This window comes from Gracilinanus agilis, chromosome 4 (assembly GCF_016433145.1).
Source record: "Gracilinanus agilis isolate LMUSP501 chromosome 4, AgileGrace, whole genome shotgun sequence".
Taxonomy (NCBI): domain Eukaryota; kingdom Metazoa; phylum Chordata; class Mammalia; order Didelphimorphia; family Didelphidae; genus Gracilinanus; species Gracilinanus agilis.
In genome coordinates, this window is record NC_058133.1 from 200851684 (window position 1) to 200869212 (window position 17529).

Below are 17529 nucleotides of genomic sequence, written 5' to 3' on the forward strand. Positions count from 1 at the left end.
TATATAGACTGTGCTTGTTCTTCATTCCCTCCTTATTTCAGGTGCAGATTCCTCCATGAAACTTTCACTGATCAGATCTTTCTCTTACTCCATTTTTTAAATGTTCTTTATCTAGATCACTCCTTTGTTCTAATACATCCTGTGTATCAGGCATTTTTATATAATAGCCCATCTATTAAATCGAAAGTTATTTGAGGTCCTTGACAGTAGGGACTGGATCATTTTTCATCTTTTTTATTCTCAGGATCTAGCACAACATCCTTGTACGTATTTTGATAGATCTATGATCTTACTGATGTGAAGACTTTTCTAAAACTATAGATTACAGCCCATTCTTACATCTAAATTCTGTGTCACTTTGATGCCTCATTATAGTGCAAATGGTTCTGAGTTTTAAAAGGCATATTCCTAGCATAATACTACAAATGGTAGCTTCTGCCCTGCTGAAAAGGCTTCAATACTGGGTTTGGTTGTAGTCTTCTTTGGCCATGGGAGCCTATGAAACAACCTTTAACAAAAAATATGTGCTTAGTAAGTATTGAGTTGAATTCAAATTTAGACAGGTCACCATCTCTCTGTTGTGATAAGTTTTCTATTTCTGCTCACCCTCAAGTGGATTTTGCTATCCAATAGGATGTGAAAGAAGAACAAAATTATGGAGTAGAATTCGTGGGATGATTGGGTGGGACAATGAATAGCATCAGGCCTGGAGTCAGGAGGAGCTGGGTTCAGATCTGGCCTCAGACGTTTTCTAGCTGTGGGACCCTGGGCAAGTGGCTAATCCCTGTTTGCCTAGACCTTGCCCTTCTGTCTTAGAGTTTTTACTAAAACATAATATAAGGGTTTTAAAAAATGGTTTTGTGTTATTTGCAAGGTCCCTCAGAATGCTAAAAGTCAGTTTGGTCTTCCAGACATGGTCAAATAGGCACATGTCTTATTTCTAATAAATATCACTTAAGGTGACTTACCAATCTGTGGTTCCTCCTTTACCTTCTTTCCTCTTTCTTCCTTCTTTTTAATTCATAAGAACACATTTGACACCCTCTTTAGGCATTTCAACTTAAACTAACTTAGTTGTCTTTTCAAAGTATCATTTCTTGATTGCATGTATTCCCATGATCTACTCTGTTTTTCTTCCCGTTCTTTCAACTCTCATTCTGCCAGTCAGGTTTATATAGACTGTTTTAGAGAAAGAATAAAGAGTACCTACTTCTTGCTTTCTGCTGAGAGGGAAGAGGCTTTATCCTGCATAGGAGAACACCTTTCCGAGATTTATTCTTGGGCAGGAGGAAACCATAATTTTCTAAGAAAAGAGATAAATATTCATATCTTCCTCTTCTTACCATCTATCTCTGTTCATCCTCAGTCATCACTATGCAGCCAACCTTTATAGAGACTTAGGGATGTTATAGAATATGCCTCTGGGCTAGGGTAGAAATAAAAAATCTGAAATTGTTGTTTCAGTTCCTAGGATTTAGCATGGAAAGGAAACATGAGATAATAGAATCCAGGTTCTCTCCATTAATATCAAGTACCATCCAGAGTGTATAAACCTTCTGTTATTGATTTGAAGACTTGATTTTTGAATTTTGAAGTTTGAATTTTCAAATTCTGAAATTTGAAGATTTGATTTTCTCCTAACTTTATTGTTGAATGAAGTAAGTTGTACTTGTATTGATTTGCTCTATGGAGAAGTTCTGGCCAAATTCCACTGTGAAGGACCTAAATTCTAGGACCTTTCTTACAGTTTGAATCTTAGTTTATAGGGAGAAGAATTATTCTTTGATGGTGCCTCTGATGAACCCAGATTCTGATTTCTTCAGAAATGGAATGAAACCATTTGAGGGCATTCTGCTTTTTCTTGCTTCTTTGGTTTAGGGATGTCCAGAGACTTAATAGCCTAAGTCTGGTCAGTTGCCTTATTAGGTCCCTTTGGTTTTCTTCAGTGTTTACCTGGCTTCTTATGATGAAAGATTTATAACCTTAAAGCAAATCTGGGGCTACTAGGAAGTTTTTCCTCAGGCAAACCTTTTAATGTGGTTTGATATAGAGAAAGTTGAGAATTCACAATGTTCTCTTATAGAAAATGACTTAATACCTGTTCTGTTCTGTAATAGGACCAAGTTTTTTTATCCTCCCTCAGCTCTTAAACTATATTTGGTGAGCAAGTTGAAACAGGATTTTTTTTTTGGTCCACCATTTGTTAGTACAAGCCTATACAAGGAAAATTAAACCAGCTTCTTAGTTATTTGTGCCTATGTGGGTTATTGGCATTACCATTGATGATACATAAAATAGAACAAGATTTCTAGTACTGTTTCTTCTTCCATGACTACTGGATCTCTCATGCTTATAGTGGCACAAAAATATTTCCATTGCCCATCCAAGGTTGATTATGGGCAGGAGAACAGATTTTACAATGCCTTTGATGACCACAAGCTCAATTTTGAAAATGTGTGGAGTGGGTGAGCTCATCTTTTGACCTTACCTACTTCCTAAAATAACAGAAGTCATCACATATACTTTACTCATTTGAATGTGATTATTGTTCCTCATTAGTTCATATTCTCTACTGTATAACTTTCCCCAGAGGAGCAATCTCTTAATAATACCTTCATCTCGATCCTTTTCAGCTGTCATTCCTTTTTGCTGTATGGACATGATTTTATCTAAGTCATTTAATGGTGCTTGGTCATGCATTCCATGAACTGATTTGAATGATGAATTAAGGGCAGGGAGCTATTTCATCACCTAACAACTACTAGAATTTAAGTTTAGTAATCTCTCTAGGGTTATCCTGGGACTGATGGGAAAGGATTATTATCTCCTGGAATAATTGAACCCAATTGAATAGGAATGGGCTGACTGAGCAAGATATACTTGTATGTTAACAACATTGAATAATAAAGTTATTACTGTAGAAGATCAATTGTTTCCTTGGGGTCAGTGCTTCTTCCATTAATGTATATCCCAACCTTTGGTTGGTTTCATTTGTTGCTTGTGGCCAAAAAAATTCTTGGTGCTGAGCCTTTCTGAATTTAACTAAGCTGGTCCTGGGAGTATTTCATCAGTGCTGTACTTCAAGTCTTTCCAACTGGGTGTGGGACTTGGCAGACTTCAGGCAAGGACACCAATTGTCCAGGAAAAGAAGTGCCAAGGGCCCAAATCTAGATAGATGGCAGCTGGCTGTGAATAGTTATAAAGGGACAGATGGAACAGATGGTATAGAAATGGCAAGATTTGAAAACTTCTTGATTATGGAGAGTAAGGGGCAGAAAACAACAACAACAACAAGGATGCAGACCTGGATAACTAAAAAGATAAGACAGAACCCTTGTCAGTGAGATTAGAAAGATCATGAAAATTGGGGAGGTGCCACCAGATTTGGAAGAGCAAACAAGGGCAGGCCAGATTTGCCCTTTTGGCCATAGTTTGCTAATCCCTGAGCTACAGCATTCCTAAAGAAATTCAGTAGGAATAACTGTAAAGTCTAAACCAGTCAACTTCACAAGTATAATTTGGAGAAGGTGTGGTTAACAATTTTCTGAAAAGGATTGGGGGTTTTAGAGGACTGAAAGTTCAATATGAGTCATCAGTGTGATGTAGCAGCCAAAAAAAGCAAATACAATCTTCAACTGCATTGAGAAGGGCACACCTTTCAGGAATGGAGAGCTGATAATCCTACTCTACCCTTGTTAACATGTCTTTATTCTTGGGCTAGTTCTGGGGATCACAAAGATTGACAACCTGAATTGTTCCTAGGAGGGAAACCAGACTGATAAGAGTCCATGACGGATCCACAGACCTGAAGGAATTGGGCCCCTTCCTTGCTTGTAGAACTTCAAACAAATACTAGAGAACCCTTTGGTTATGTTATAGAAGCAATTCATTCTGTGTTACCACTGTGAGAAGAGCTAGGAGGTACAAAGAAAGGCAAGTAGTCTTTCCCCTCAAAGGAGTTCCTGTTCCTCTGAGGGAGACTATATATAAAGAACTGGTTACCAGTCAGCTATGGAAAGTCCTTCCAACTCTCCAGTTCTTTCAACCAGTTTATTAAGTGATTGAGATCGGAAAGGAAGGACAGTAAAGTCAGAATAAGTCTAGTTGCCTGGGAAAGTACTGAGAGATAGAAGGATTTCAGATTACCAATATGACAAAGAATGGTCTTAAAGGGAATAAAGCATAGGAAGAATGGGTTTAGAAGAAATTCTATAAATGGAATAATAGTAGTGGGTGATTGGAATACTTTTAGGTTTTAGCAAGTTCAGGAGTATATAGCTGTGGGCAACTAGTAGGTTGAGAGCCCAGGATCAGAGGAACCAATTTCTTTTTCAAACCCTCACCTTCTGTCTTAGAATCAATACTGCATATTGGTTCCAAGACAGAAGAGTGGTAACAGCTAGGCAACGGGGTTAAGTGACTTGCCCAGGGTCATACAGTTAGGAAGTATTTGAGGCCAGATTTGAACCTAGTACCTCTTGTCTCTAGGCCCGGCTCTCAATCCATTGAGCCACCTAGTTGCCCCCAGAGGAACCATTTTCAAATTTGGCCTCAAACACTTTCTAGCTATGTGACCTTGGGCAAGTCACTTAGCCCCCTATTCTTTCTGTTTTAGAGTTGTTACTAAAACATAATAAAAGGTTTTTTGTTGGTTTTTTTTGTTTTTTTTTTTAAAGTGGAGCCATTACTATATATAGGTGAAGTAGAATGAGTAGGTATGGGAGGCAGCTTGGGTGGCTCAGTGGATTGAGGACCAGGCAAGTCACTTAAACCCGTTGCCTAGCTGTTACCACTCTTCTGTCTTGGAACCAATACGCAGTATTGATTGGAAGGAAGGAAGGGAGGGAGGGAGGGAGGGAGGGTGGAAGGAAAGGAAAGGAAAGGAAAGGAAAGGAAAAAGGATAGGATAGGATAGGATAGGATGGGTATGGAGAGTTCAGTAGATGAAGGATCTTAGAGGTTAGGATACAGAATAAGAGTTAGAATAGAGGGAAATTGTGATCCAGAAACTGAACTCATTGAGAAAGGAAGAATTGTTCTAGGTTAAGTTCAAACTCAAATTGCCTTCCTCTAAATCCAGCAATTTTTCTACTGTATTCTATCTCTGTAATTTTGTTGTGCTTGATCTTGTTTTAATCAATTAAAGGAATATTTTAGTAAATTATTGGTTTGTAATCTCAAGAAGAAGAAAGTTCAGATACTCCAATTTGTTTTATTAGAGCATAATATAATACCTCCTCTGGGCTACTCCCCAAAGTGAAGCTCATGGATTGGGTCCCCATAAAGCAGCTACTACAATAGGACTCCCAGGGTTATCTTCTGAGAACCACTCCCTAACATCTCAGGAGCCACCACCATATATGCCTCCTCTAACAGTGAGCCTGTAAAAACAGCCCTTATGAAAGGAATTTACTAAAGTGTTATTATAGTAAGAATTTTAACTACAAAACATTCTCACCATAAGTCTGGGTTTTACTCTCCCACAAACATACAACATGTCTATGAGAAGACTGGACATAAATTTAGAGTATAATGGTATATGTAGGAAACACATCTGGCTAAGACAACATAACTACTACAGAACTTTAGGGTCTTGATGCTCTTTCTCTTCTCCTAGTGAAGTCCTCACAAAACTTCCTGTTAGATGGCTAGCTTCTCCTGATCAAGTAGCTGCCTGCACCTCAAGAGGAGCTTGTAGCTCATGTTGGAGGTGGGGAGAAATAATTTCCTTACTTTCATTCCCCCCACTCCCAGTCTCTATCTCCAGGGCTTGGCTATTTGAAATCGATTTTTTGCTCATCCAGCAGTTTTCATAGAATCATAGATCTTGAGCTGGAAAGAACCTTAATATCCAGCCCAACTTCTTCATGTTATAAATGAGAAAACTAATTATGTAGGAAGACTAAATGTCTCCTCCTGGGTCACACAGGTAGCCTTCTTAAGCACCCTTTTGATCCATCAAAAAGGTGTTCATACTTTAAAAGAGGCTGTTTGTGTGTTAATACCTTGGTGAGGTTTTTTTGTTTTTGTTTTTAAACCCTTGCCTTCTGTCTTAGAATCAATACTGTGTGGATAGGTTCAAAGGCAGAAGAGCAATAAAAAGGGTAGGCAATGAGTGTTAAGTGACTTACCCAGGGTCACAGAATTAGGAAGTGTCTGAGGTCAGTTTTGAACCCAGGATCTCCTGTCTCTGGGCATAGCTCTCTTGATCTCAATCCGTTGAGCCACCTAGCTGCCCTAGTATACCTTGTTAAGATTTTGTTTGTTTTTTTTAACCCTTAACTTCTGTGTATTGGCTCCTTGGTGGAAGAGTGGTAAGGGTGGGCAATGGGGGTCAAGTGACTTGCCCAGGGTCACACAGCTGGGAAATATCTTGAGGCCAGATTTGAACCTAGGACCTCCCATCTCTAGGCCTGACTCTCAATCCACTGAGCTACCCAGCTGCCCCCCTTGTTAAAATTAATGCATTAGTCTTTTTTACAATGAATATGATCACATCAACCAAGCTAATGGGAGAAGATTTGCTGCTGTCCCCACTTCACCCTTTATGTGAGGAATAGATAATGAATTAACAGGTTATGAGAGATTTTCAATCAATAAAATACTTTCTAAATTAGATCCTAAAGAGATAAGAGAGATTAATCCCAGTTCTAGTACTTATTTTGATCAAGTATTGATAGCACTTTACAATATGCTGTGGCACACAGAAATATTACTTTATTTGGCCTCTATTCTTTTTTCTTTCTTTTTTTTTTTAAGAATATTTTTCCATGGTTATATGATTCATGATCTCCCCATCCCAGCTCTTTCCTGCCCCCTCCCGAAGCTGACAAGCAGTTCCATTGGGTTTTACATGTATCATTGTTCAAAACCCATTTCCATTTTATTCCGAATAAATATTTACAGTAGAGAGATCTTTTAACTTCAAAACCCTAATAATCATATCCCTATTGAACTACATGATCAATCATACGTTTTTCTTCTGCATTTCTGTTTCCAAAGTTCTTTCTCTGAATGTGGATAGCATTTTTTCTCATAAATCCCTCTGGATTGTTCTGGGTCATTGCATTGCTGCTAGTAGAAAAATCTATTACATTTGATTGTGCCATAATGTGTACACAAGTCTCTGTCTACAACATTCTCCTAGTTCTGCTTCTTTCACTCTGCATCAATTCCTGGAGGTCTTTCCAGTTCACATGGAATTCTTCCAGTTCATTATTCCTTTTAGCACAATAATATTCCATCACCATCAGATACCACAATTTATATTATTTAGCCAGTCCCCAATCATTCCACACCCCCTCATTTTCCATTTTTTTGCCACTACGAAAAGCTTAGCTATAAATATTTTTGTACAAGTATTTTTCCTTATTATCTCTTTGGGGGTACAAACCCAACAGTGGTGTGGCTGTGTCAAAGGGTAGACAGTCGTTTAAAGCCCTTTGTGCATAGTTCCAAATTGCCCTCCAAAATGGTTGGACCACTTTCCTTTGCTGCCATATTGTTTGGCCTCTATTCTTTAAAACCTCATGCTATGATGAAAGGTTTTTTCATACAAATAATGAATATAAGGTAAGAGTCAAAAGAAACCTTTGTGTGATGAAAAGTCCAGAAATGTTTTATGGAGGTGAAACTTATAGAGGAACTCAAAGGATGGGTAAGATTTTGATTAGTAAGGGAAGAGGTGGTATGTGTATGTTTAAGGTGTAGAAAGAATAACATGACTAAAGGCATAAGAGACCATTTTGAAGATTACAAGGACTAGTGTGTCTCTAGTAGAGCTTAGGTATTGAGGAACAGTTCAAAATAATAAAGTTAGACAAAGAATGGGGCCAAGTTACTTGTGGATCTTGTAAGTCGGGCAAAGGACTTGGATTTGATGTGAGAAATAAGAAACCATTTAGGTTCTTAAGTGAAGGATAGCATGATGAAAGAAATATTTTTTAAAGAAACTTTTAATTCTGAATTTAAACATCAAGTAAAAGGAACATTTGTATATACATAGTGGAACAGGAAAGGAGGAATTGTATATGAAACTGTGGATCTCTTTATTATATATATCTTGAAAAACATTATTTTAGGAAGATTCTGTAAAGATATGAGAATTGGTTTAGGTATTTAGGAAGTAGCCAAATTGATGAGCTAGAAGATTGGCTGTTCATTGATTCAATGAAGAATGTTGACCACCATCTAGTATAAAAGACATTTTAAAGGAGAAAGTAAAAATCTATCTCCCATTCTGGCTGTGTATAAAATAATTGAAAGTAATTTCTCAATTATCAAATAAAGGTCCATATGGTCAAGAGATACAAAATATAAGAAAGAAGCCAGTAACAAAAACCCAAGGCTTCAACTGCCTGTACTCAAACACACAATGTTTGAGTTAGCAAACAAAATGTAAGAGTTAGCAAAATGAACTGATGAGCAAGGAGGCAAATTTAACCTGGTGAAGTATGACTATGATTTTGTGAGATGAAACCCAAGACTAAAATTTAGTTCTTTATAAGTATACCTTATTCAAATAAAACAGGATAGGTGGGGATAGAGTAGAAATGCTTATTAAAAAGATTCTGTTTTATGAGGAAAATTATGCAGAAGAATGGGGAAGCATGGTAAAGAGTATTTGGATTGGTCTTGGAGTATACTACAGATTCCTAGACAAAAAGAGGAATTAGAAGAGAAGTTTAGGAAAGAAATAACGAATGCTGAGGCATGATACAGTGGGTAAGGGGGAGGGGGGCCTTTGGTCTAAACATCTGCTGGAGCATTCTCTGTGCCAGAATCAGCAGCTAATTCAAGTTTGTTTATTGTATAATTTATTAAAACTTAATGATGAACATCAGTTATTCCTTCTAAGTTCACAATGGAATTCTTTTTTCATTCTTACTCATTTTTTCTATTATACAGCTGGAGCTAGTATATATACTCTGTTCATATTCTGGTTTTTTTGGGGGGTGGAACAGATTTTAACTTTGCATTATTTCAGAAAGGTTTTTCTTAACACTTAGGAGTTTTAATTGCATTGTAACATTCTATTCCTTTAACCACAATTTAACTATTTCCTCGTGTTCTGCATTTAAGTTGCTACCACTTTTTTTGCAGTTACATATAGCACTACTCTGAAATTTTTTTTAACAAATAACTTTGTTTTGATAGCATTTTTAAAGGTAGTTAGTTATTTATTGATACCTAATAATAATTTCATTCTTTAAAAGGAGAAGGAACCAACAAGTGAAAATTATCCAGATCAAAAAGGAAGGGACTTAATAGAACTTGGAGGGGAAGTAACCATTCCAGCTGGGAACAGGCAGATACCCTAGATTTGAGAGAGTAGATTTCAAAGGGTTTAGAAAAAAGCTAGGTAGGATACTGACTAAGATTCTTCCAAAGTCAGTCCAAAAAATGGTTCCAAATTGATACTCTAAGGCCAGTTAAATTTAATTAATTAATTAAAATATTAGTTGATTCTTTCTTGCTTCCAGAATAAAATAAAAACTCTTCATCTGTGGTATTTAAAGCCCTTTACAGTCTGGCCCAGCCTATCTTTCCAGGCTGACTATATACTTTTCACCCCAGCAAACCAGCATGCTTCCTGTTCCCAATACAGCACATTCCCTGCACTGCTCTCACTTCTCACCTCTACTCTAGAAACCTCTGGCTCCCTTTAAAGATCAGCTCAAGTGTTGCCTTTTCTAAATGGCCTTTCCTGATTTCCCTATTTGTTAGTGCTTCCCTGTATCGCTTCATATTGATTTTGTATTGATGTAATCTGTGTACATGTTGTTTTCCTCCAGTAGAATGGAAATTCCTTGATAGGTTTCATTTTTGCTTTTGCATTCTTGGAACCTGACCCATAGTAGACACTTAAATATTCGTTGAATTGAATTGGGAAGATCTCGAAAATGAAATTACAAAATGCCAAGAAAATGTTTCCAGTTAGTTTTAAAAGTGGGGGGTAGGGTTGGGAAGTAGTTTAAAGACACTGTCAATGCAGACATGGAGAGAATTTACCAACTTAAGTAAGATTTGCAGAAGATGGGGTCAAAGCCATATTACAACATTCAGATGTATCCAGAAGCATAACATGGTTCTGCAAGGCAGTGTCAAGGTCGTGAAAACTCTGAGTAAGCTGAGGCTGATAAAAAGAATAGAGACCAGAGTGTGGAGTTTTTAAAGCTATGCTGGGTAAAAGAACACCATCCATAAAAATGGATGACAGAGAGGAAGTAAAACTTGACCAATTCTTATTTTGCTTCTGTTTTCGCTACCAAGAAGAATGACTTTGGAATGAGAATGGATAGTACAAAACCCCTGTTAACAAGTTTGAATCTCCTGGCCCAGATGACCAAGGACTTTGGTGAAATGGACCTGTATTATTCCTGAGCCACTGGCACTGTTGTTTGAAAGATTATGGAGAGGCCAAAAAAGAATGGCATATTCCTTCCCCCACCACCTGCAAAAAAAGGCAGGGGAGAGGGGAATCTACATACATGCAAGGCAGTAAGCTTGACTATAATTTCTAGTAAAATTTCTAGAATGCATTGCTAAAAGTATAGTAAGTTAACATCTAGAAAGGAAGTGATCACAAAGATCTTCGGGCTGGTTTCAACAAGAAAAGATCATGAGTCTTGCCTTTCTTTTTTGACCCAGTTACTAAACTAGTAAATCAGGAGAATGCACCAGTATTTTGACCTGGATTTTAGCCAATATTTAGTAAAATCCTTTATTCTGTTCTTGCAGAAAGACATTAGATGATACTATAGTGTGGTGGATTAAACACTGGATGACAATTAAGATCCAAAAAAGTCTTGACAAGTTAGAACATTTGGCTAAAACAAAGAAGATGACATTTAATAGAGTTAAATGTAAAATTTTCTACTTGATTGGAGGAGAGATGACTAGCCAGCTTTGATAACTATCCAGGGCCCTGAGATATGAGCCAACAGTGTTGTAGGGCAGCCAAGAAAGTTCATACAATCTCGGGCTGTGCAAAGAGTCCTGGTGTCCAGAGTGATGGCAGAACCATTGGCAAATGGCAAGGATTGTGATTGTCACCCATTATTATGCCTGAATCTATGTTCCCTTAAGTACCTCCTACAAGGATGACTATTAAACAAGGACGCAATCTGTTTGCTAACTCCACCTCTTTGGCTGCTACTTGTTAGTTCTTCTCACCAGTGTCAGGCTGCCCTTGCTATATTTGTGTTCTTTTATATTTCATGTGTCCTTTCTCTCCCATTGGATTGTAAATTTCTCATCTCCCACAGGTTCTTCCACACTACCACCTCCTTGGCATAGCTGACAGGGTTTTGCACACAGTGTCCAAACTGCATGTTCATTTTTCATCAGATTTCACTGTTCCCTGGCTGTAGACTTGTGCCTTCTACAAGCCACAACAATACTCAACTGCTGTTCTCTCAATCTCCCCTCCCCATCCCCCACTTTCCATTGCTGTTTTGTGCATTAGGTCCAGCTGGGGAAACTTGTAACTTTATGGATCAGTGGGGAAAGAGAAAGGGAAGGCCAATGTAAACAGAGAAGAGCATTACTGGTTAACAAGAATGGAGAATGCCGTGACTTGACTATCATCCTGTCTAATTGAGTGCTCTAAAAGGGTGTTAGAGACAGGTGAGGCAGAGTTTCTGGCCATGTCATTAGTTTTTGTTTAAAATCAGTCCCACCAGTATAGGAATGTATAGAGGAAAATGAACATAATCTGAACTAGGGGTAGAAATGGAAAACCCCACTCCAGATAAATGGATTGTCTTCATTTGGCCTCGCCTTTGGAGTATAAGGAACAATATCTCCCCAATGTTTTCTAAAGATCCCAACTGGAACCCAGATTCTTTCAGCAGCTTCAGTAAGCCATTGATACTGTTTGAACATTATATATGAGTCAGTGTGGCCCAAAATTATTTTTTCTTAAATCCTACATTAGTGTTTGCTTTGTCTTACAGTGGTTTGAGTCCAGCCAATGACAGTGGAGCCAAAAAGAAGAAAAAGAAGCAGAAAAAAAAGAAAGAGAAAAGCAATGAAACATTGGATTCTGCCCAGGATCAGCCTGTGAAGGTAAAAGACCTATTCCCAGGGGCCCAGAGCTTTCTCAGATAAGAGTGTTATAAGGGAAATATTGGTTCTCTCCTAATTTTTAGTTGCTTGAAAAGAAAAAAGCCCTCCCTTTGAGGTTAGAAAATTACTTCCTTCACAACCATCTCATGATGTAAGTATTATAAGTGTCACTCCCATTTTATACATGATAAAAGTGAGGCTTCGAACAATTAAATGACTTCCCTATAATCACAGTTAGAAAGTAAAACCATTTATTCATTGCATGATTGCTTATCATACTATCCTAGATACTATTGAATGGTAACAGTATCATTGCAGTCCTTGCTGCCCAGAGTTCTAAACCCAAGACTGATTAAAACTGAGAGATTCATTTTTTTTTAAGACTTAAAATCTTTTAATTAATTAATTAATTTAGAGTATTTCCCCATGGTTACATGGTTCATGTTCTTTCTCTCCCCTCCTCCCACTCCCCTCCCGTAGCCAATGAGCAATGAGAGATTCATTTTTGTAAGTAGACAGAGCAGAAGTCACACATTTAAATCAGTGCTGTAGGGGACAGTTAGATGGCTCAATGGATTGAGAGCCAGGCCCAGAGATGAGGAGTCCTGGGTTCAAATTTTGCCCTCAGACAATTTCTAGCTGGGTGATCCTGGACAAGTCATTTAACCCCCATTGCCTACCCCTTACAGTTCTTCTGCCTTGGAATTAATACTTAGTGTTGATTCAAAGATGAAAAAATAAGGCTTTAAAAATAATTATAATAATAATAAAAACAAATAAATGAGTACTGTGGTTCTCTGTCACCTTGGGAGGCTGTGCACTTACCCCAATGTACTGCTGTGACTAAGGACATTTGGGCTCTGTTAGAATCTATGTCAGAGCCAGTTTTTGAGCCATCTAGGTCACTACTTTACCTCCAACAGTATACCTTATTTTGGACCCCAAACAGTAATTGCCTATAGGTTATATATGAAACTTGAACCCTGAATGATTCTTTTACTAGTTCCAAAATTAACTTGACTTTCAAATGATAGCACTTTGTCACTATTGAAGGTACTTTAGCAAAGTGCTTTAGGACCAGACAGTTCAGAAAAGAGGAGTTCTAAAAATTTATCCCTTAATTGAAATTACTCTCTTTATAGCTGCTGCTGTTCTTTTAATTGCCAAATCTGATGACCTTTTCTCAGTCCTCATCCACCTTGACTTCTCTAGATGTGTCTTGGCTTCTACCTATGTGACCCATCCCAGTCTCCTTTACTGAATCATCATCCAGAGCTTCCCTATCATAGCTGTGGGTGTGGGCCAGGGCTCCTTCCAAGATCCTTTTTTTGCTCTCTGCCAGCTTGTCTGTTGGAACTCTTCAGTTTCCTTGGGTTCCGTTACTCTCTATGTAGATGACTCTTCTAGCATGGCCTCTTTCTGAGTTCTAATCATGTATCACCTTTGGCTTCCTATTTCAAATTAGATATCCTGAAGCTATCTCTAATTCAATATCCTGGACTCACTGTCTCCCTTTGTTGCCATCAATGGTGTTACCATCCTTCCACCTTTCTAGGTCCACAGCCTTAGAGTCATGTGATTATAGATTTGGAGATAGAAAGAACTCTCTTCAAGGCTATCCAGTCCTCTTCTCTCCACCTTTTACAGATGAAGAAACAAAAGCTCAGAGAGGTTAAGTGACTTGTCCATGGATACACAGGGAGTGGCAGAAGGAAGATTTGAGCCTAGGTTCTCTTATTCTGAAGCTAGGGCTTTTTCCCCTTATACTACCTCACCCTCCATACCCATACCTTGTTTTTTGTTGTTATTGTTTCATTTGTTTAAAAAACAAACAAACTTTATTTACCTTCTGTCTCATTACGAATTCTAAGACAAAAGAGTAGCAAGGACTAGGCATTTGAAGTCAAGTGATTTGCCTAGGGTCACTCAACTAAAAATGTCTGAGGCCACATTTGAACCCAGGACCTCTTGACTCCAGCTTGGCTCTTATCACCTTACCACCTAACTGCCAGTCAACCAACTTTTCTTAACTTTTCCTACACTCTTCATCTTCATGCACACTATAGTCTAGCCAGATTGGCTTTGCTCTTCTTACACCTGACATTCTTTCTTCTATCTCTACCTTTGCTTAGGCTGCAGTGTTTTCCCTCTTTATCCCTTAGTTTCCTTTCAAATTCAATTCAAGAACCATCTACATGAAGCTTCTCTTGACTCCTTCCCACTCCTTCTCTCCCAAATTACCTTGTATTTATTTTGTGTACAGTATTATAAACCAAGGATTGTTTGGTTTTTGTCTTTGTATCCTCAGCATCATGGGATACAACTCCTTAGGCACAGTACCTGATACATAGTAGGCACTTCGTAAATGTTGAATGTTTCACTTATTCATCTAGAAATGCTGCTTAAGCTAAATAAGTCCCAAACATCCATTCCAAACACCCCTGTGAAATGTGATGAAGCCACACTGTTCATTGTCTCTTTTCTAGAGAGAGCTGCTGCCTTGCTTTCAGTTTCTTTTTGCAAGGCCCCCAAGGAAAATGCTGGGATTTAAGCTGAAGCCTTCCTGGGGCCAAAATAGAAGCTTTACATCTCACACTATAAGGTTTGAAATCAGGTACTTTAAAGGGTTTTTTAAATGTAAAAGGAACTGACTACAAATCCTGCATCCCCACCTTAGTCAGCATCCCACACCACCTGCCTCTGGGAGCTGTTTTACAAGAAATTTTAAGCTCCTGTACTTAAGTGAGTTGATTTGTTTTATTAATAGAGCATGTTTTCTCTTCCCCAACTTTTTCTTGCTCAGGTGAACTCTTTACCAGCAGAGAGAATCCAAGAAATACAGAAAGCCATTGAACTCTTTTCAGTAGGCCAAGGACCTGCCAAAACTATGGAGGAAGCCAGCAAGCGTAGTTACCAGTTTTGGGACACCCAGCCTGTACCTAAGCTTGGTATGTGTTTCTTTCCTTCATCTTTGATACAGAATTTGTCTTTTCTACACCAGAGAGGGCTTGATGACCCAGGTGATATTCTTCATTGTCACCCTATTTTCTTATAAGCATATGAATCTGGTGACCTTGGATAGAGCAGTGAATAGAGCAGTAACCCTGTATTTAGGAAGACCTGAGTTCAAATTCAACCTCATATACTTATTAGCTGTGGGATCATGGGCAAATGGCATAATCTCTGTTTCAGTTTCCTCCTCTGTAAAATGAGGATGATAATTAGTAATAGCACCTCCCTCGCAGAATTGTTGGGAAGATCAAGTGAGGTAAGAATTGTAAAGTGTTTAGCACTATAGAAATATTAGCTGCTATTATTGTTGATATTGTCAATGTGGGTATTTTTTTTTTATATAAAAATATCCTTCATGGGTATAATATTGAGGAATAGTTCAAAATAAGGTTGGAGAAGTTGAATAGTGCCCAGGTTATTGAGATCCTCAAAAGCCAAGTAGTGATGACATAGCATATTTTCACTAAGGACAGGGTTGCAAAAAACAGCTGTTTGTCTATATAGAACAGAATAAACATTTATATCTCTGTTTACAGAGATTGAACATTAGTTCTTGATTAACAGTGACAAATTTTAATCCTAGTCTGGCTTCCCTCTGCCACTTAGCATAGGACTCAAGCATTTTTCCTTGCCTCTTAGTGCAAGGTTATTCTAAAATCAGTCTAACCTAAGTATGAGTGATGTGTCCACACCTACCTGTATTACTGTGTGCGTTTCTATTTAACACACTTCAAGAAAAATATCATGAAGCCAGCAATGAGTCCAAAGAATAGGTCATTAAGATGATTGTGGAAAGTTGGGAATACTGCCATGTGAAAAATATCATGACTCCATCGTGCAAAGTTCAGTCCTAAATGGTTTTCAGTCATGTCCCACTCTTCATGAACCCATTTGGGGTTTTCTTGGCAAAGATACTAAAGTGGTTTGCCATTTCCTTCTCCAGATCATTTTGCAGATGAGAAAATTGAGGCAAACAGGATGAAATGACTTGCCAAGGGTCATATAGTTAAGAAGTATCTACAGCTAGATTTGAATGCAGGAAGATGAGTTTTCTTGCCTCCCCATCTGGTGCTCTATCAACTGTGCCACCTAGCTGCTATTAGACTTGATAAAGAACAGTCTATCTCAGGGAAATCCAGATTTGTTCAGCATGTCCTGAAATACAGAAGAGGACCAGCAGACACTCTTTGGAAGTTTAGGAACAGATCCAGGAACATTTAGGGCAGATGAAAAGGAATTACTGCTTTATACCAACTTAGGGAGCTCATCATTCTAAAAAATGGTGCTGACCAAAAATAAGCTTTTCAAGTGAGCTTGCCTTCAGTGTAGTTAGGAAAAGTCATATGTTATATTCTAAGACTAGATACAAATAACTTACTATTCATATATCTGCTCCTTTTAATTAATACAAACAATTGAGAATTGGTCATATTTATTTTTTTTTAAATATTTATTAATATTCATTTTTAACATGGTTACATGATTCATGCTCCTACTTTCCCCTTAACCTCCCCCCCGCATTCCCTCTACCCATGGCCGATGCACATTTCCACTGTTTTTATCAGTGTCATTGATCAAGACCTATTTCCAAATTGTTGATAGTTGCATTGGTGTGGTAGTTTTCAATCTACATCCCAAATCATGTCCGCCTCAGCCCATGCATTCAAGCAATTGTTTATCTTCTATGTTTCCTCTCCTGCAGATCTTCCTCTGAATGTGGGTAGCGTTCTTTACCATAAATCCCTCAGAGCTGTCTTGTATCATTGCATTGCTGCTGGTACAGAAGTCCATTACATTCGATTTTACCATAGTATATCAGTCTCTGTGTACAAAGTTCTTCTGGCTCTGCTCCTTTCACTCTGCATCAGTTCCTGGAGGTCTTTCCAGTTCACCTGGAACTCCTCCAGTTTATTATTCCTTTGAGCACAATAGTATTCCATCACCAGCATATACCACAATTTGTTCAGCCATTCCCCAATTGAAGGACATACCCTCCTTTTCCAGTTTTTTGCCACCACAAAAAGTGCAGCTATAAATATTTTCGTACAAGTCTGTTTATGTATGATCTCTTTGGGGTACAAACCCAACAATGGTATGGCTGGATCAAAGGGCAGGCATTTTTTTATAGCCCTTTGAGCATAGTTCCAAATTGCCAGCCAGAATGGTTGGATCAGTTCACAACTCCACCAGCAATGCATTAATGTCCCAATTTTGCCACATCCCCTCCAGCATTCATTACTCTGCCCTTCTTTCATTTTAGCCAATCTGCTAGGTGTGAGGTGGTACCTCAGAGTTGTTTTGATTTGCCTTTCTCTAATTATTAGAGATTTAGAACACTTTCTCATGTGCTTATTGATTGATACTTTTGATTTCTTTACCTGAAAATTGCCTATTCGTGTCTCTTGCCCATTTATCAATTGGGGAATGGCTTGATTTTTTATACAATTG

General features: G+C 38.1%; 1 protein-coding gene across 1 annotated transcript in view; it reads left to right on the plus strand.

Moving 5' to 3' along the window:
• The window catches only part of NMT1 (N-myristoyltransferase 1), a 64341-nt gene that overhangs the window by 12213 nt on the left and 34599 nt on the right, over positions 1-17529 (plus strand). The window contains exons 2-3 of the mRNA XM_044676786.1: positions 11958-12069; positions 14873-15017. Coding sequence (XP_044532721.1) covers positions 11958-12069; positions 14873-15017 — 257 coding nt within the window. The remainder of the gene's footprint in view (positions 1-11957; positions 12070-14872; positions 15018-17529) is intronic.